Below are 21,026 nucleotides of genomic sequence, written 5' to 3'. Positions count from 1 at the left end.
GCAAGCAAGAATTGGAGATGGAGAGAGAGAGAATTTCTCCATAGTTTAAGGGATAATCAGTTTAGCTTAATTACTTAATTAATCCCTATTAACAAGGTTTTTTTTTTTCAGGTACAAGCTATTTAACAAGTTATTTGATTAATTAACTTCAACACCATACATGGATCATTAATTGGAATACTAATTAACCCACTTGTCTAATTAACATTGAAAAAAATATAACAATGGAGATTAGAATTTATAATTGAGGTGAATTCCTCGGCTGATAGTTTGGAGAATGATGGGTTCAATTGATTTGACTGATGAATTAATGATTGTTAACATTGAAAAATTAAAAAAAAAAAAGAATAGATTAGGGGCATAGATTGCAAAATGGACGTATCAGTTTGACACTATTAAAAGAGACAAAAACATCAATCATTCGTAACTCTTCTGATAAAAAAAAAAAATCGTTCTAGCCCGTAGGAGAGCCAGAGAATGGCAGGTGTCGTGCACACTTCATGATTAAATTTTAGTGTTTATTGCATTTAAAGGCGTGCAATTTCGATTTTGCCTTTAATCTCTGTAAGAATTAGAGGCAGAATTGAATTTTGCTTCTTTTATTTTTTAAATTAAAAAAAAATTAAAATTAAATTTCAGTTTCAATTTAATTTCTAGTATATTCGATTTTAATTTCAATTTTGATTTTAATTTCAATTTTAGTTTTAATATAGTTTAAATTTTTATTTTTATACTTAAAATTATAATATTATTATAATATTTCTTTTAAAAGAGTAAAAATAATTATATATTTTTATCACCAAAATATCAATAAAAATAATAGTTTCAATTATGATTTTGATTTTAGTTTTTATTCTTATTCAGTTCAGTTCTCCATGCTTATACTCAAAATTACAATATTATCGTATTCCTTTTAAAAAATAAAAATAATTATATATTTCTATTATCAAAATATCAATAGAAATAATAGCACTAATACGAAAATAATAATAAAAATATCAAAATAAAATATTAATAAAATAACATAAATATATTAACTTACGCAAGAGAAATACTATAATCAAACTTGTAATTTTTATATAAAAATATAAGATAACACCAGATATCCATAACAAGTTATATAATATCTTGTTATGGATGCATTTGTTGTTAGGTTAACTTGTTTGAAATTTGAAGTTGCAGTAAATCCATTTCAGTTAGAGATTGTTTCGAAAATCAGGGGACTAGACCAAAATCTTTATCTGCAACTTTGATTTTAGATTTTTATTTCTTACCTGCAACTTTGCTTTTAAATTTTAATTTCAAGTTTCAAAAACAATTAGTTATGATGTAATCTTTTTGAAGAAGTATTGTTCTTTTATTTTGTTGTAGACTTTCTCTATAAGGTATCAATTATGATTATTTGAAATAAGTAGTATTTTATCTAAAAAAACAAAAAAGTATCTATGACATTGGGGGTTCTCTTTAATGAGCCTTCACATTAAGTTTCCAACATAGGGTTTTCAAGGAAGAACAAGAACGTGAACAAGGGAAAGACCGCAGGCCTTGAGGAGGATTTTAGAGTTCATCGACCTATGACGAGATCCTATTCGAGGGAACATATCATTCTGGTATTAGAGCCGGTTGTCATGGATGAACCAACGAATCTCGAAGAGAAGTTGAGTACTTTCATGCAACAATCCGAGGCTTGATTCAACGACTTAGCTCAATAACTATCAAAGCTAGTCCGAACTTTCAATAAGGGAGCAAACTAGAACAAAGATGGCATGAGTAGCAGCCAACAAAATTTTGGCCAGCAAGCTAATAAGCAAATGGAAGGGCATGTGATGCCTAGGTATACCAAACTGGACTTCCCTTCATTTAATGGTTCCGAAGATCTGCTCGAGTGGCTTAACCGTTGTGAACAACTCTTCCATAATCAACATATCGTAGAGGTGGATGAAGTTACCTAATTGTTTTTCACATGACAGGTGAGGCTCAGCTATGGTATTACAGACTTGAACAAGAAGAAATAGGGTTAACATGGCAAGCATTTAAAGAATATCGCAATTTACGATTTGGGCCCCTTGTGTGCAGTAATCTGTTAGGAGAATTGGTGAACCTGAAACAATGGGGTCAGTGGAAGAATATCAACGCCAATTTTAGTCATTGTTAGCAAAGGCAATTTCTGTTTGGACTAATCAACAAGTTGACCTTTTCACTGCTAGGTTATCTAAAAATATTCGACTAGAAGTTGAGTTACAAAATCCTCCGAATTTGGTTACTGCAATTAATTTTGTTTGTGCTTTTGAGAAAAAGTAGCTCTCGATTCAATTTGACACTAACTAAACAACTTCTACTGGGTCATTCAAAAAATTAACCCCATCTGCTGGGGGAGCCTCACGAGAATCAAAAGTGGTGGAAGTTGGTAGTGCAATAACTTCGAGTGCGAGTAGGACTTCAACTCCATTTGTTAAATGGCTTATCAGGGTAGAAATGGCTGAACGTCATACTAAAGCATTATGTTACAATTGTGATGAGCTGTATACACTCGACCACCGCTACACAAAATTATTTTGGCCGGAGTGAAAGGATCCTAGACCACTTGTTGATGAGTCGGAGGGTGTATGTAGCACAGAAACGGAAATGCGGACATGGGAAAATGCGAAAACGGACAAGGGGAAATGACATTTTAAAAAACATAGGAAACGGAAACGTGGGGGAAACGCAGAAACGGACACGGGAAACGGCATTTTAAAAAACATAGGAAATGGAAACGTGGGGGAAACGTGTAAATATAAAAAATATAGGGGTATATTTATAAATAAATAAATATATATATATATATATCATGAAAGATGTTTAATAATAAATAAAGTTCAAATCAACATTTAAATTCAACTATAAAAATACATATTTAGAAGTTTCATACTTATAAGAAATAAATATTAACTACAACACATTCAAATGTTAAAAAAGAAAAGATAATGAATTTTATGACATTTCCTCAACTTCACTGTCTTTCTCATTCTCCTTCTCCATGCTTGTAGTTGCATTTTCATCAAACAAAATAGACTCTAACTTTGGTTCATCCAATGAAAGGTTGGCAAATTCAAGAATTCCCACATCTTCCATACTCCCAAATTGATCACCACCAACATCCCACAATTTTGTCTTCTCATCATAATATTGGGAGGAATTTCTCGACAGAAGACGAAGATTATTATGGATAAAAACCAAGTCCTCTGCACATTTTGGAGTTAATTTATTATGAATGAATAAAGGAATAAATACTTCAATTTTATTTCACAACAAAAGGAGGAAATATGTTGTCCAAGCACTTTAAAAGCCAACCTTTGATGTAAAGGTGCATTAGAACCAAAACATGCCCATCATTTCCTAGGATCTGTAACATACATACTTCCAATAGAATCAGGATTAGCAAAAGGTCCACTTTTCAAAGAAAAATTTGCAAATTCATCATTTGCTCTAATTCGCTCATCTTCATTAGAAAAAATCCTCCTAAAGCATTTAATTATCTCAGTTGATACTTCTCCATCCATATGAGGAGGCACTCTACCTTCTCCCTCTTGAAGCCATTTTTACTATAAAATCTTCAAAAATAAGAAAATAAATTCAGAAAATAATAAAAAAAAAATTAGAACAAGAAGATGAGTATGTAAGTTAGAAATTTACCTTGGATTTAATGAATGGGCTAAACAATGAAGGGGAGTGTTGCTTTTTGCCCAACGATCAACAAGAATTCGATGAAGCACATAATAAAAAGGAGAAAACCCGTTTGCTTGCTTTCCTTCATGATCAAAAATAACTTGCTTCACCTTTTCAATCATAGAATCTCACAACTCATAAACCAAATGAAGGCATGGTTTGTCTGTGTCACAAACTCTGATCATGTCATAAATGGGCCCAGTAAAAGCAATGATGTAATCAACCTTTTCCCACCAATCCTCATCTACCACTTTATCACGAACAAATCTAGCTTTGTCTTGGTCATCTTCTCGGTATTGTGCCCATTGATCACTCATAACCATTGCTTCTAAAGCACGCCTAATAATTTTAAATCTTTTAAGCATCACAATAATAAAAGCAAAACGAGTGTCAGCAATTGAAAGCAATTTCAAAGGGCTAAACCGATTATAAATTACAAGCCTCATGGAATGATTCATTATAAAATTCTTGATTTGCAAAGCATCCCTATGGATTTTAGTGATCCAGTGACACACATCATAAGTTTCTTGATTAGTTTCCAAATTTTTTGCTGCACATATATTCTTCAAAGCAAGATTAAGAGTGTGCACAACACAAGGAGTCCAATAAATATGTGGAAACATTCCCTCAATGATTTCTCTAGCACCTTTACAATTTGAAGCATTATCAGTAATGACTTGCACCACTTTTTGATGACCCACCTCATCAATTACTTCTTTTAGCAAATTAGCAATAAATTGCTTATCTTTCACTTCACCAGAACAATCTACAAATTTGATAAACATGGGGCCAGACTTAGAAACAACCATAAAATTAATCAAAGGCTCCATCCATCACTCACAATACTAACACCCTTTTCTAACCAAGTGCTTTTAATTGGTTCAAGCAACCTCTCTACATTTGCTTTTTCTTGCTGAAGTAATGTGGTTCTCAATTTGTTATAACCAGGCGGCACATAACCACCCAAAACATGATTAGCAGCAAAAGAATAAGAACTCACATAATAAGGATTTCTAGCAAAATTAAAAGGTAGACCCCCAGTGTAGAACATTCTAGCAATCTCTGCATCTAATTGAGCTCTAGTTTGCAAGTCAAAAGCTCTACCAAGAGGAGAATCATTAACTCTTCTTTTCTTCAAAGCTGCTGAAATACTTGATTCAGTTATATTCAATGAAGGAACAGAAGTTATACTAATAGGCAAAGAAACTCGCCTAGATTGTGAATTGATAATGTTGTTTGTTGCTTCATCCTCCTGTTTCCTCATTTCAGAAATACTATCATTTATCACTTTTTTACACACACCAATCCCTTTTCCAGTGATTTTCAATAAATGAGCCCTCACTCTAGTATAAGTCCCTTGCTTTTCTTATCCACAAAAATTGCATATCCATTTACAATTACCTCCTCCTTCTCTAGTTTTCTCTAGTTTAGTTACATATCTCCACAGAGGATTAAATTCTTCCTCCCTAGTTTTTGAAGAAGTGGCACTAGTGCTATTTGCTTGGGTAGAATTTGAGTTCGAAGAATCCATTCAAATATTGTCCTATCAAAATGACAAAAAGAAAATGTAATTTTATACAATTTACAAATTATTTAAACAAACTATATACTAAGGATTAAAGCACAATGTAAATTATATATTAAATGATTAAAGAATTAAATAATAAAATTGAATAAATTGACTATATTATGAAAAATTTTAATATATAATATAACGATACATTAAAACAAATTATATTAAACATATTATATATAAACTATTACAAAAATATAAAATATATTAATATAAAATACAAATTTTGAATGTTGGAATTTTTTTTATTTATCATTAATTAGAATTTAAACTTGAAATTTTATAATTTTAAAAATAACTTTAAAAATATATTTACATTTGTCCTTAATTTCCTTCAAAATGTTGATTGTAAAAATATAGCAAATCTTGAAAATTTTTAGTGAATTTGAGAAAAAATTTTTTTATCTTTTTTTTAAAAAAAAATATTTATGATAACTCCTCAAATTTAGTTTGAGAAAAATCTAATTATGGAATATACATTTAGAGAAAAAAAAATTGATATTAAATATGATAAATTTATGATTAATTAATGGAATAAAATTGTAATTAATTAATAAAAATTGCTTAATAAAATTATTTTACAAAAAAATTAGAAAAGAAAAATAATAAATTAATAATAAAGAAAATAATAAATTAAATAATAATAAATTAATAAAACCACCCCAATATAAACCTAATTACCCTCATTCACAATCGGAAGAAAAAAAAAAGGGAAACGCCACTTACCTTTCGACGTTCTCCCTTTGGTTGCTGCTGCTTCTTGTTCTTTTTCTTCTTGTTCTTCTTCTTCTTCTTCTTCTTCTTCTTCTTTTTCTTCTTCTTCTTCTTCTGTTGATAAGAGAGAAAAGAGTTAATATGGCAGATCAGAGAGAAAAGAAGAGAAAGGTGGTGTTGCGATTCTTACCTGCGTTGCGAACTGGACGCTGCCGACTGTCGTTGAAGCCTTGAAGGTACTCCTTTTCTTTTTCTTTTTCTTCTTCTTCCTTTTTTTTTGGTGAATGTTGTGAACTGTGAAGTAATCGATTTTAACCTACCCATTTTTTTTTTTATTTTCTTTAAAGAAATGCGTTTCTGGCAACGGAAACGCATTTTCGATTTCTAATATTTTCGAAAACGGCCCGGAAACGTTTCCCAGCCGTGTCAGTTCGTTTCCTCATCGGAAACGTTTTCGACACTGGGAAACGTGACACAGTGCCGTTTCCGTGCTTCATAGGGAGTGGATGGGAACCATTGAACGAATTTCGTGCTGCTTATTTCAAGCTTGAGAACCAGCTTGATCTTCAGGAGGGAAGTAATGTTGTGGATGCATTTCTGGCTAGGTTGACTTGTTTGAAATTTAAAATTACAGTAAATCCATTTTAGTTGGAGGTTGTTTTGAAAATCAAGGGACTAGACCAAAATCTTTATCTGCAACTTTAATTTTAAATTTTTATTTCAACTAGAATCTTATCTGCAGCTTTGCTTTTAGATTTTTATTTCAAGTTTCAAAAATAATTTGTTATGATGTAATCTTTTTTTTAGAATATTATTCTTTTATTCCACCGTAGCCTTTTCATATAAGGTATCAATTATGATTAATAAAATAAGCAGCATTTTATCTTAAAAAAAAGTATCTATGAGATTGGAGGTTCTATCTAACGAGCTTTGACATTATGTTTCCAACATAGGGTCTTAAAGGAAGAATAGCAACGTAAACAAGGGAGAGACAGTAGGACTTGAGGAGGATTTCTAAGTTAATCAACCTGTGACGAGATCCTATTCTAGGGAACATAATATATTTCCATTCAAATTATAAAATAACAACAAATTACAAATATAATATGAGTTAGGATTAATATAACTAAGCCAAAAACACAAAATTACGTAGTTTTAATTTTAGAGAAATTCTTTATTATATTTTCATTTAACTCTTCAAAGTTAAAACTTTGTTGGACATTATACATTTTTTACTAATTTTAATTGTAATTCATAATAATAAGTATTAAAAATAAATTTACCTTTAATATATTAGATGTTTATAAAAATTTTGTAGATTATAAATAAAAATTTTTCAAATAAAAAATAATATAGCTAATTTAATATAAAATTTAGTGAATTTAATTATTAGCATTCACTTTTAAATATTGTTTTGGCCCATATTCTCCATTATCACTGCAAGTCTCATGAAATATTTTATTTAAATTATACCACTGATATTTTGAATGGGCCATAATTCATTCACATGAAATATTCACAAACTAAGTTACTTCATAACATATATATGTTTTACTATCTTATTCATATTTTTCAATTATAAAATTTTAAACTAGAAAGCATACTATATAATTAAGAGGTGATTTAATCATATAATTTATAACTATAAAGTGACTTAATGTATTTATAATTAAAAATAATAAACATCAAAATTAGGTTACATATATACACTAATAATTAATGACAAGTTAGGTGGTATATATATATATATATATATATATATATATATATATATATAACAATCTTAATTGCATATAATATATATAATTAAAAGGTGATTTAATCATATAATTAATAACTATAAAGTGACTTAATGTATTTATAATTAAAAAAAATAAACATCAATCACTTATAATTAATGACAAGTTATATATATATATAAATATATATAACTATCATAATTACATATAATATATATAATTTTATTGAAACCATATAATATATCTAAAAAATATAAAAAAACAAATGTATAAAATTCATTCTTTGGTTCGGTTCGGCTCAGTTTCATTTTGATTTTGATTCAATTCTTGATAAAAAACTAAAACCTAATAAAAATAGTAAAATAAGTTCAGTTCGGTTCTTAGATTTGGAACTCAAAGAACCATATACAGCCTTAATTGTATTCACATAAATACGAATTGTTTTATAAATTATGAAAAGTGAATCTAACACCTATATGAATAAACAACATATATTCTAATTCTATAATTTACCCATGATATCATAGCCACCAACGAACCTACAAGGGCCAAAGGGGTCATAGAACCCCAAAGATTTTCAAAATTTTATAATTTCTCAAACCTTTTAAGTTTCCTTTAGTTCATCGGTAGCGGTGCAGAGTAAATTTCCTCAAAAAGCCAACGGATTTTGTGTTTTCAATGTATAAAGAAATTCTATTAAAGATTTAAGAAATTTATTGCTTAACCCAACTCACTTTAAATTAAAATATAAAATATATAATAAAATTTATTTATTTTACATATAAATTGTTAATAGTTTGCCCTAGAGCATATCATTTAGTATATATTTTGTACATATTTTATTAATAAAAAGGCATTTTCACTTTTCCGTTTACATAATATATTTATGTGTAATAGAAAAGGTGCATTAATATTTTGTTAGAAATTCAATTCTTAAGTTGTTAAGAATATGAGTGACAGTATTTCTAGCACAAAGTATCATAAATTGGTTCACAATCGAGGATATTTCACAATAAGGACATGACTTATCCAGAAAGATTGTAATCATGTTTATTCCCAAGTTATTTATATGAGATGTAAATAAGATGGAATGGTGAGTCTCATGCCATATAATAAACATGATAGGCACTTATGCATGATAAGTAGGCCGAACCAGTGACATTTATAACAAGCACATGGAGTTTACTCTTGTCAATGCATTGTCATAAATCATATCAGTGCACATAATCTTTAAACCTGAGATAACACAGTTATCTTGTATATAGGTGGTTTTAGTTTGATACTGCTTTCATACTTGTACTGTGTATGGGTATATGGGCATGTGTTGGCTCCTACTAGTTATATATGGAGGCAGGTATTGATCAAGATAGAATCTGTTATCCTAAGTAAATAGGGATAAAATCCTATGTTCATTTAATTATTCTTGATGTTTCAAGTTCCTGGTCAGGACAGATAGATTTATTCAGAAAAGAGTTTCTGATGAAAAAATCTTTTTAATCAACAACTGAAATTAAAAGAGAACATAATATTCATAACAAATGGGGTTTGACATAAATCATGACTCCAGCTCGAATTGAGATTTTATAACAGAGAGATTCTAGTGCATGGTAATATATGATTAAAGGTTCATTTAATGTATTCCTTATTACTAATTGGGTGGCCATGGCATGCTATGCTAGGTGTTAACCATGGTCTATGAGGTGCCTAAAATGATTTAGAGAAATCATTTATGGTAAGAAAGAGTTCTGATGATATTAAGAGTTGATATCATATCTCATTGCCAATTAGTGATGAGCCTAGTGAGTCACACACATACACAAGTAATCACCAAGTTAAATATAATTTAATTAATTAATTAAAGAGTTTAATTGATTAATTAAATAGGTTTAGTTTGCAATAAGATTGCAAAGTCCATAGCATGGCTTGAAACCAAATCTAGGTTATTGGATGTATAATATAAGTTAAATTTATATTTAAAGTGTTTAAATATGAATTTAATCATGTGAAATTAATTAATTAATTTATATTTAATATAAATTGATTAGAAGAGGAGAAATTATTATTTTGGATTGAGAACTCAAAATTGAAACATAAGGGTAATTTGGTCATTTCACAGGGTGACATGTGGCACCATGAGATGGTGACACATGGCACTACATATAAGCTTGCCATTTGTCTTCCAATTATGTAAGATGATCAAAGTCAAGATTAAACCTAGCTTTGACACTTGGCATAATGTGATTGGGTCAAATTAAAATATGATGCAATTAGAAAATGACATGTGACAAGGGTTTTAAGTGTTGACCTAGCTATATAAGGGAAAGGATGAAAGAACAAAACATGCAATCTGATTTTCTCAAAGAGGTGCCGCCACCCTTGTTGTCTTCTTCATCTCTCATCAATTCAAAGAGAATTGCTAATATTCTCTTGAATTAAAATCGCTAGAAATCGTTTCTAGTGTCCAATATGCATCTGCAACGTCTCTAAAAGGCAAAACCTCAATTTCTAATTGATTAGAAAGGTTTGAGAAGCTGTTCAAGGGGCTGCCATTGGTGATATTAGTGTGGAAAAGCTAGAAGGACAACATCTGGTGTCCTAGGTGCTTCCCAAAGGTACCAAACACATCAACAGTGCATCAAAGGTTAGTGCACATATTCTTGTATTAATCTAGGGTTCTAATGAATTAATATATTAATTCTAAAATCTTAAATGAAAAATATAGATCCAAAAACATATTAAAAGTGTTTTAATATGCTGTTGAACATTGAAATCAATTAGGTAAATAATGAATCTTGCATGATGCATGAGACCCTAGAAGAAAATTTTTGAATTCAATATTCTAATCTAATAATTTTCATGCTTCCGCTCCTTCATAGATTTTACATATTTATATCTTTAATTTATTATGAATTTAATTTAAATAAGAAAAATTCCTTACATGTCATAGTGTTTTTTAGTCGATTTATAAAATCAAGAAACCAATAGACTGCTGGGTACTCGTCGATTCATTTGACTTGTTGTAGGTTTAATGGATCGAGTGAGTCTTCATTATTATTTTTTCATTCAACCAATTTAATTAAAATGATGTCGTTTGATTAAGCTTTATTTCTGAAAGACAAGAAAATACAGTTTAAGTGCTCAACCCTTTTGTTCTTTAATTTTTAATTTGTTATTATGCTATGGTGACTTATTTTGAATATAGTTTATGTGAACAATTATGTTATATATATATATATATATATATATATATATATATATATATATATATATATATATATATATATATATATATATATATGTTTTAATTAAATATGATGTATAACACGATTTGCAAATATTTATATTGAATATGATGATTTGTATTAGATTGATAATATTATTATATAAGATTTTATATTATGAACCGGTTTGATCTCTGTTTAATTCTAGTTGAATCTTAAATCTTAATCCTCTATCTTCACTTGTTTTTTAAACCGAAATGAGTATGAAAATGATGGATATATCATAAATATGCACATTTCTGTTTTTATGCTTGTATTATCTTCATTGTAATTATGGATCATGCTTTAATTGCTTTGAAGTATATTAAGCATGCACAAGTGCAATGGTAATAATTTTGGGTTCTATAATAGTTTATTAACATTTTGTGAGAAATTTTCTCGTCAACTTATATTTATTTTATTATGTTATTTTTATAAATTACTTATTTTAATTTAATTTTTTAAGTAATTTTTTGCATCCGTCATTGATTACATAATTATTCTCTACATGCTCTAGTTATATTTTATAATTTGTCCATTATATTATAGTTTTAAAATTTAAATTTTTTCCTTTAATGTAATATAGGGGATTTAACTTTTTTTTTTAACATAATTAATTCTGATTAAAATTTAAATTCGAAATTTTATAATTATAAAAACAATTCTAATATTTAAATCCAACTATTTTTCCCCTTGTTATGAAGATAATAATTTACAAAACTTTTTCAATTTTTTTTTCAATTACAAATAATTGTTTCTCTTACTCTAAGGGTACTCTTTTTTTTTAGTAATACAATACATGTATTTGAGAATATTAATGTCACGACCTAACCTATGGGCTAGACCGGCACTAGGACCTGAGCAGGCATAAAACTCTGAGGTCCGTAGTAAGTCTTACTGTTCCCAAACCCATGACCAAGCCTACAATTTAGGCCCAACATGCATATAAAATAATTTAAATTAAACTATTATAATTTTATTTCAAGCCAACTGAACCCAATAATTATTAAAAACCAAAATTGGGGAAGCTCAACTCAACCTTATTACATCATTTATAAACTATTTTAAAATCATAAAAAATTTTCATTTATTAATACAAAAACTTAAATTTATACAATCACTGACAAGATTAATGCTACTGCTAGTACATGCAGAGTTCCAAATTACAAATTTAGATAATAATAATAATAATACAATAAGTAATTATTGATAACCTGCGAGGAAAGAAGTAAATTATTCTGAAAAAGGTCTCTTCCTGTAGCCTGAAAAAATATGGTGAACAGGAGTAAGCGTTCGACTCAGAGAGTAAAATATAAATTTTAAGTACAATTTCTATAGCTATCTAAAGCTAATGCATCCTAAAGAGTGGAATGCAACATCTTCATAGTTTTCATACAAATCACATCATAACCAACAAAAAGTAATTTGGAGCACTCACACACCCATATAGTGTTCAAACAATATATATATATACAACTCTTTTAAATCCAACCTCTGCTAGTGAGTACATCTCAAGCTAGACTTTCTCTTAATAGACCAAATGAGAGGGCCAGCGAGATCATCTCGAGCCATGCCTACTCTGACTTATCCATAAAAGGATCAGATCCCAGCGAGTCAAGCTCCAGCCGCGTCTACCCGTCTTGTCCATATCCACTATCACACATCACACACACGCCAACACACGCACACTATTCCAAATTACCATAAAACAACATCCATAACATTTCATCAAATAAAGATACAATATAAAACATGGCTAGTATTTAACTACATAAATATATATTTATAAGTGATGCATGGACATGCCTGAACATATAAAATAATATTGAAATTATAAGTAAAATCAATATTTTACTCACAGTACACCAGAGACTACTGTAGAGATTGGGTGAAGAAAGATGATTGACCCTCATCATCTACATAATTTTATTGTGAATTTATTAGTGCTAATTCAAATAAAAATAAATTTAAAGAGGCAAACACATCATAATTTATGCCGAAAATTCGGCAGAGTTTCTCCTCTACCCAGGACCTACCTAACCTACAAAAAGATTCAAATAATACTTCTAAATCTCAATTTTCACAATCATATCTCATCAACATCATATGGCCCCACCTAGGCCCTCCAAAACAGTCAATACTCACAATCTTGAAAATTACATTTTAATTCCTAAAATTATTTTTTTTGCAAAAACCACTCAAACGAGCTCTAAAAATTCTAAAATTTTGTCCTGTACTCTTTAGCAATATTACAAGGCTATTGCAAACCTAACTAAAATCTATATATATTTTTTAAAAATATTCCACAATCACTTAAAAATTCAACAAATACCATAGAACATCTCCAAATTATTTTACTTTCATCATATATTTTTCTTAGAATTTTTCTCCAATTTTTTCTGTTTAAGAAAAACTGCATTTAAGCACCACAGACTGAGAAATAATGAAAATAATCTTACCCAAAGCTTATCTGTGTCTCAAAAATTCAAAAAATTTATGAGGAAACCTCTGGAAGTTGAATCATCCCTAAAGCTTGCCGGAACCACTGCGCAGTGGCCGACCGCCAGCGATTCTATCAGATCTGATCATACCAAAATATTCCTTTCCTTTTCCTGAGTCCATAGGTGGTCTCGGATCGTCGATTTATGGGTCGGATCGTCCTAGATCTGATCAAAAAGCTTGAAAAACCCGAAACTTCTCTCCTCCATATCTCATTCATCCGACCACCAAATGTTGCAAAATGGGTATCAAAAGAAAGTTCTCTAGAACAAGCTTTCAAACACCACCTAAATAGCCTCGATTGGACGTCAGATGAAGCCGAAATCGAGCCTGAAAGTTGGCTGCCCTGCTCGCGCATTTTTCCCTCTTCTCCATCACTTGACGCCGCTTCTGGTGCTTCTCCGGCCAGCTGGTGGTGCTCCGGCGTCGTGGGATGGTGGGGGAACTCCTTGTCGGTGGTGGTAGGGGGTGGTTGCCGGAAAAAATGGAGCAAATGGGTGGAAAAGTGTAGGGAGAAAGAGAGTGACAGGAGAGGAAGAAGAAAGGGCTTGTCCAGATTCATTCTTGGAAAAATTTTAATTCTTTTATTTTATTTTTATTTATTTATTTATTGATAATAAAAATAATATATTATAGATAATAATAATAATAATACAATTAACAAATGAAATAATAATAATGATAATAATAATACATGCAAAAAAAAAAGATATTCATTTAACAAAAATACCATTGTAAAATATTAATTTTAAAACAATGAATAAAATATAAATAAATTATTAGCTTAATTAAAGAAAATATTTATAAAAAAAAAATTTAGGTTGTTACATTCTTCCCCCTTTAAGAAAAATTTGTCCTCGAATTTTTGAATAAACAAGGGATAAGGAAAGAGGGCTATTGGGATAGGTGCAATCATTTACTCTTCCAGCTAAGCAAAGATAGTTAAAACGCTTTATTCTCTAAACTCTTCGTATACTATAGATTGCATTCCTTTGCTCTCTGATGTTACTGTAGCGTCCTAACTGTCATCATCTCTTGCTAAAGATGCTCTTATCTCTTAGCTATTCATTGACCATTTTTCTGACATCTCAAGTATTCACTGTACCTCTCTGTACTTGACTTGATGTCTCAAAGCTTTAATCAACCTTGGCGCTTACCCCTCAACCTTCTGCTTCCCAAGGACATGACTTATGTTCCTTATCCTATAATGTTCTATAAGATGTTTCCTGTAGCATCTACCATAGGCATCTTATTTGAAATTTTTACTTGTCCTTTGACCTTAACGGTTAACACCTATGCATCTTCTCACTGCCATGATGCTTCGAATTTTCCAATCTACTCTGTGTCATTACTATGGTCCTCAGACCAACTCCAGTCCATCTTATGTAACCAATCATGTAGAGCTCCATCTAAGTGCTAAGTGTACTCTACACCCTCTATTAACTTTGAAAAGTGAACCGGGTCTCTTCTCTTATATATCAAAAGTGTTTGTATTCTCTAACAACCCAGTTAATGTGACTTTATCATTTTCCACTCCTTCTCTAGAATGGGAGTATCTTGACTTTTTCCCAAAGCTTCTTATTATGTGACATACTTTCTGACACATTGGCACTTAGATTGAGGCTCCACTACTCCTTTAATCTATCATCTCATCATAACTTGTTTTATATATCCCTTAGTGTGTCCCTAGCATACTTATTCCTTTTTTTTTTCTTAGTCCTATCTTGACTACTAGTTCCATTACTCTTGGAATTCTAACCTTATGATTAACTCATACCAACACATCCTTCACATCATATAACACTCATAATTGACCATAGAAAATCCTCCTCGTATCTCCTTCCCAACTTGACCATTAGAACATTACCATTCCCTACTATCCTTAGTAGGAAATCTTTCATCCTGGTTAGATAAAAGCCCCATAAACTATAAGTTCCATCTAAATTAACATCGCAGTGAGAAATGTGTGCTATGCCTTAATTCCAGACAAGATACTTTTTGTATTAATTCTCCGTAATATGACCACATATATTACCCACGACTTTCCAAACTTCCGCCTCAAATTTACCCATCAACAATAATTTCACCCATTAAAACTTATCCGCAATTAGCACTTCTTCCAGCTTATAATCCAAAAGGGTTGCAAGTCCTGATAACTAACTCGTTTTAACTCCTGTCACTACTCTGATCATCTTTTAATACATAACATCAGGTACACACTTACCATCATTTTCTTTTAAGAAGAATGTGTATAGACTAGTGTTTATCAGGTTCTTAAATACTAGGTCGTCTCAATATTATTTCCCTTGCTTATGTAGACTTCCTGAGCCAAAGGTATGATCTAAACTTGAAGAGAAGGAGAAATCTCCTCCTACTGACATCAGCACACTATTCATGTCTCTTGGTCTCCTCCCTAAAATTTCAGCATCTTTTATAAGATATCAACTACAACAATCCTTCTGTTGTACTACCGATTTGCTTAACATATCATCTTAAGATTTTCTATCTCCACTTGTACTCCATTTCTACCTTTTTATGCCTACCTTAACTCTTTTGCATCCCTATGTTTTACTGTATTCAAGAAGATACCTCTCACTAATAGACTCTTCCAAAATAGATTGCAATCACGCTTACTGTCATAACTCTCATCCTTGTGCTTCTCAGTGACTTGTGACTGTCACTCATACATACTCTTCCCGCTTTATCTCTTATTGTCATTCTGTCACTTACTCTCATTCACATTTCCTTATGAAAGGACCTTATTGGTCATACTGAAAATGTTCATCTAACCCTTGATCACAGACCTTATAATTGCTATCTCACCATCTCTACTTGTGACCTAAGCCTAAATGCCATTTTCCACCATCCCTTTTTCTCTTTATGCTTATTTGAACCATTAGGTTTACTTTGATTTAACTTATTACTTATTAATTCACTCCTTTGCCTGATAAGACAGTTCAAGACACCATTGCACATCCTATAACTTTTACTTTCTCTGGTTGCATTTCTCAACTAACTTTCCTCCTACTGTTAAAAATTTAAATAGATTTTATCCCATTGCTACCTACTCCATTATGAGAATAGGAATAGATAGAGTTTGATCCCTAGCTTGCAACTTTGAACTCCATGTTTTGGCTCTTGGCTCCTGACACTGCCCGAATTATGACCAGCTCTAAGTTCTGTACTTCTGGATTCTAAATCTTGACAACTATCCTTACTCATGTAATATCATTATGGGCTTTCTAATATTACCTCTTAGTTCATCCTATTTACCTTGCCCAGGGTAGCACTTTATGTGCTTCATACATCTCTTTGATCTCCCTAATCTTGTTCTATTCTTGACTACTTGGTTTGCTCTTTAATTCATCTCTTTTATCTTATCCCAAAATGAACCCCTGATTACTTTATTCCTTAGCTTCATTCTTCTTGACCTGACAATTATGCTAGGTAACTATACCTTTAGTATCTCTACTAGGTCATCTTCACCTCTATACTACTCAGAATTGGTCCTTCGACCACTTAATTAGTCAAAACTTAAGATACTGAACACCATAATCTGTCATTCAATTTACATGATTTTCATCCATCAAAATCTAATCACCTATGGTTCCTACAATGAAATTTATACCCTGTCCAATATACCCTAGCCAACTGTTCTCTGCCACACTCCCCAGTCCCATTTAGGACATCATTCTACATATCATTATATTAGTAGTACTCTTCTGTCTCCCCTGAGAAGAAATCACTAAGCTCTGCAGCATCACTGACTACAAGAGAGGTACCACATCTACCCCATTATCACAACTGTATAAGGCTATCTACTCTCTTTTGTATTATAAAGTTTCCTAGAATGCCATTTCGCAAGCTACATATGTTATTCATAACCTCCAGTCTCCTTTAGGGAGCAGAATCATACTTATGCTCGATTGTCATACAAAGGAGATGCTATCTTCATTAAACTTTAGGCAATATGTCCACCATAACACCAACACTACCAATAATTTCATACTGGTGACTAGATGATCCCACTAAGTAGGTATCATAATTACACTGCAACCATACTAAAAACCTCTAGTCTTGTGTCACTTATGTTATAACTCTACGCTCAAATTAGGATAACTGATGTTAGTAGTATGTCCTAGAGTATATTATTTTGTATGTATCTTGTGTATATCTTTATTAATAAAAGGCAATTGCACTTTTCTGTTTACATAATCTATTTATGTGTAATTGAAAAGGTCCATTGATATTTTGTTAGAAATTCTATTTTTAAGTTGTTAAGAATATGAATGATAGTATTTCTAGCACAAAGTATCATAAATTGGTTCACAATCGAGGATACTTCATAAAGGATATGACTTATCCAGAAAGATTGTAATCATGTTTGTTCCCAAAGTATTAATATGAGATATAAATAAGTTAGAGCGGTGAGTCTCATGCCAAATAACAAACATGATAGGCACTTATATATGATAAGTAGGCCGAACCAGTGACGCTTATGACAAGCACGTGGAGTTTACTCTTGTCAATGCATTGTCATATATAATATAAGTATATATAATCTTTAGACCTGAGATAATACAGTTATCTTATATGTAGGTGATTTGAGTTTGATACTGCTTTCATACTCGTACTGTGTATGGGTATATGGGCATGTGTTGGCTTCTACTAGTTATATATGGAGATAAGTGTTGATCAAGATGGGATCTGTTACTCTAAGTAAATAGGGATAAAATCCTATGTTCATTTAATTGTTCTTGATGATTCAAGTTCCTGGCCAGGACAGATAGACTTAGATAGAAAGGAGTTTTTAATAAGAAAGTTTGATTAATCAAGAATTAGAATTAAAAGAGAACATAATATTTATAGCAAATGGAGCTTGACATTAACCATGACTCCAGCTAGATTTTGTAACGGAGAGATTTTAGTGCATGGTAACATATGATTAAAGGTTCATCTAAGATATTCCTTATTACTGATTGGGTGGTCATGACATGCTATGCTAGGTGTCAACCATGGTCTATGAGATGCCTGAAATAATTTAGAGAAATCATTTATGGTAAAAAAGAGTTCTAATGATATTAAGAGATAATATAATTTCTCATTGCCAATTAGTAATGAGCCTAGTAAGTCACACACCTACAAAAGTTAATTACTAAGCAAAATGTGATTTAATTGATTAATTAAAGAGTTTAATTAATTAATTAATTAAGTTTGGTTTGCAATGAGATTGCAAAGTCCCTAGCATGACTTGAAACCAAATCTAGGTTATTTGATGTATAATATAAATTAAATTTATATTTAAAAGATTTAAATATGAATTTAATTGTGAGACTAATTAATGAAAATTAATTAATTAGTTTATATTTGATATAAATTAATTTCAGGGAGAAATTATAATTTTGGGATGAGAACTCAAGGTTATACATAAGGGCAAATTGGACTTTTCACATGGTGATACGTGGCACCATACAAGCTTGCCACTTGTCTTCCATTCATAAAATATGATTAAATGAAGATTAAATCTAGCTTTGACAAGTGGCTTAATGTGATTAAGTCTTCAAAAGTAAGATTTAATCCTAGCATGACATGTGGCAAGCATTTAAGTAAATTTGTCTCATGTATATAAATGAAGAAAGAAGAAGAAAACTATCTTCTTCCTCTTTTCTTCTTCTTGGACGGCAAAGATGGCCATCTCTCCTTCTTCTTGATTTTTTTTCATTAATTCAAAAGGAAAACCTTGATTTCCTTTGAATTAAATTGCTAGAAAAAGTTTCTAGTCCCCTATACATTCTTATACCCTCATTAAAGCATAAACCCCAAAGTTCAAGTGGTTGGTAAGGCTTTAAAGACACTTTTGGGGCTGCCATTAGTGTGCTTGTGGTGGACAAGCTAGAGGGACAACATTTGGAGTCCTAGGAGCACCCTAAGGGAGTAAGAAAGATTGATTCAGCACCTTAGAGGTTAGGTGAATTAATTTCTTCCATTAGTTAGGGTTTGATGAATTAATTATTAATTCTCAATCTTAAATGGCAAATGAACTCCTAATGTGTGCCAAAAGTGTATTTTGGTAGGCTAGAGGGCATTAGAAGTCATATAGGTTCATAACTCATTTTAAATGTTGCATGTAACCCTAAAAGTAATTTTGAAATTCAATGCTCTAATGCCCTTAAATCCATGCTTCTATGCCTACAATTGGTATCAGAGCCACTATATTTGCCATTAGGATTGTTTTTGAGGCTCAATTGTGTGATTGGATGAAGTTTGGGTTGATTTAAAGTTGGTTTGGATCAAAAACCCTAAGAAATACCATTCTACCGTAATAAACACGGCCTAGATCATGTTATGGGTTTTTACACAGCCCAGGGAGTGTTTTCGTCCCACACGGCCGTGTTAACGCGCACGACCCGTGTGTCTTCTCGCACCCTAGCCCGTATTGGGTAGCATTTACACGGCCCAGCCCGTGTTCGAGCGCACCTCAAGCCGTGTAAATTGTTACACGGGCTGTGTTTTTCAATAGGGGCATGTTCAGCTTAATTTTTGGCTCTTTATGCAATTATTGTATAATTTTGGACCCAGAATTAAGCCTAAACCTAATTAAATAGTTTAATTTGGATTTCTAATTACACAAATAATTTTAAAAAATTGTTTTCATAAAATTAAATTTGGGAAAAGTTCCTAAATTTAAGATTAATTTGAATAAGATTCAAATTAAATCCTAATTGAATATGTGATATCTTATTTATTTTTAACATGTATATTTTATTTAATTGTTAAATTTTAATATGCATGATGGATGATCATGGACAATAAAAGACCAATGTTATTAGATTTATTTCTTTTATTTTTATTTGGGATGTAAACTAATTAATTTTATTTTAGTGCTATGTATCATAAATGTTGTGATAACTTAGAATGTATATTCATTTATTTAAGGACTTTAAAGTCCAAATTCTTATATATTCACCTTGGTATGTCAAGGGTTACAATGTAAATGGATTGTAAGAAGAATAAGGAGGTCAAGAGCATTAGTGGGACCAGTGGGAGGAGATCAAGATCAAGATGTTGATTATGTACTTCTTCAGCAAATCTTATAAAATGAATGAATGAAATACACCTAGGAATGCCCTAATTCAATTCTTGGTGGCTCAGAATTGAATCCCTTAGAAAGTCTATGATCATGCCATATTGTATGTTTATCCATGTATGCATGAGATATGTATGAATGTATGCAAATATGTGATAATCTGCAGCTTACAGAGTGGACATCGAGAATATTGTATAGTTACTATGATACGTCATGATAGATTAGGTCTCACAATCTCTTATCTCTCTTGAATTTACTGATATCATAAACTCAATCTGATTGGGTCATCCACTGACGACTACCAGCAATGGTATCCTCACCCTTATCTAGGGCAACTGTACTTTCAAAACTCACCTTTATGTACTCGTGCCTTACACCAGATAGGCACACCACTTAAACCCATACTGACAAAAATATAGTATTTCTTGGAGTACATAGTTCCATGG

General features: G+C 31.0%; 1 protein-coding gene across 1 annotated transcript; it reads right to left on the bottom strand.

The window, feature by feature from the left end:
• Positions 1–3,836: 3,836 nt before the first annotated feature.
• On the bottom strand, positions 3,837–4,972 carry LOC110631754 (uncharacterized). Its single transcript, XM_058138379.1, has 2 exons — positions 4,561–4,972; positions 3,837–4,474 (listed from the first exon to the last, which is right to left on the bottom strand). The coding sequence occupies exons 1-2, from the start codon at positions 4,970–4,972 to the stop codon at positions 3,837–3,839; spliced, it is 1,050 nt and encodes a 349-aa protein (XP_057994362.1).
• Positions 4,973–21,026: the final 16,054 nt, after the last annotated feature.

Source organism: Hevea brasiliensis, chromosome 16 (genome assembly GCF_030052815.1).
Source record: "Hevea brasiliensis isolate MT/VB/25A 57/8 chromosome 16, ASM3005281v1, whole genome shotgun sequence".
In the NCBI taxonomy this organism is placed as follows: Eukaryota; Viridiplantae; Streptophyta; class Magnoliopsida; order Malpighiales; family Euphorbiaceae; genus Hevea; species Hevea brasiliensis.
This window is presented reverse-complemented; position numbering and strand designations above follow the sequence as displayed.

Excerpts from the sequence above, each read along its gene's own strand:
- LOC110631754 (XM_058138379.1), bottom strand. The coding sequence starts at position 4,972 with ATGAGGAAACAGGAGGATGAAGCAACAAACAACATTATCAATTCACAA. Across the intron at positions 4,475-4,560 it reads AAGCACTTGGTTAGAAAAGG|ATTGTTCTGGTGAAGTGAAA; the intron begins GTGTTAGTATTG and ends TCAAATTTGTAG.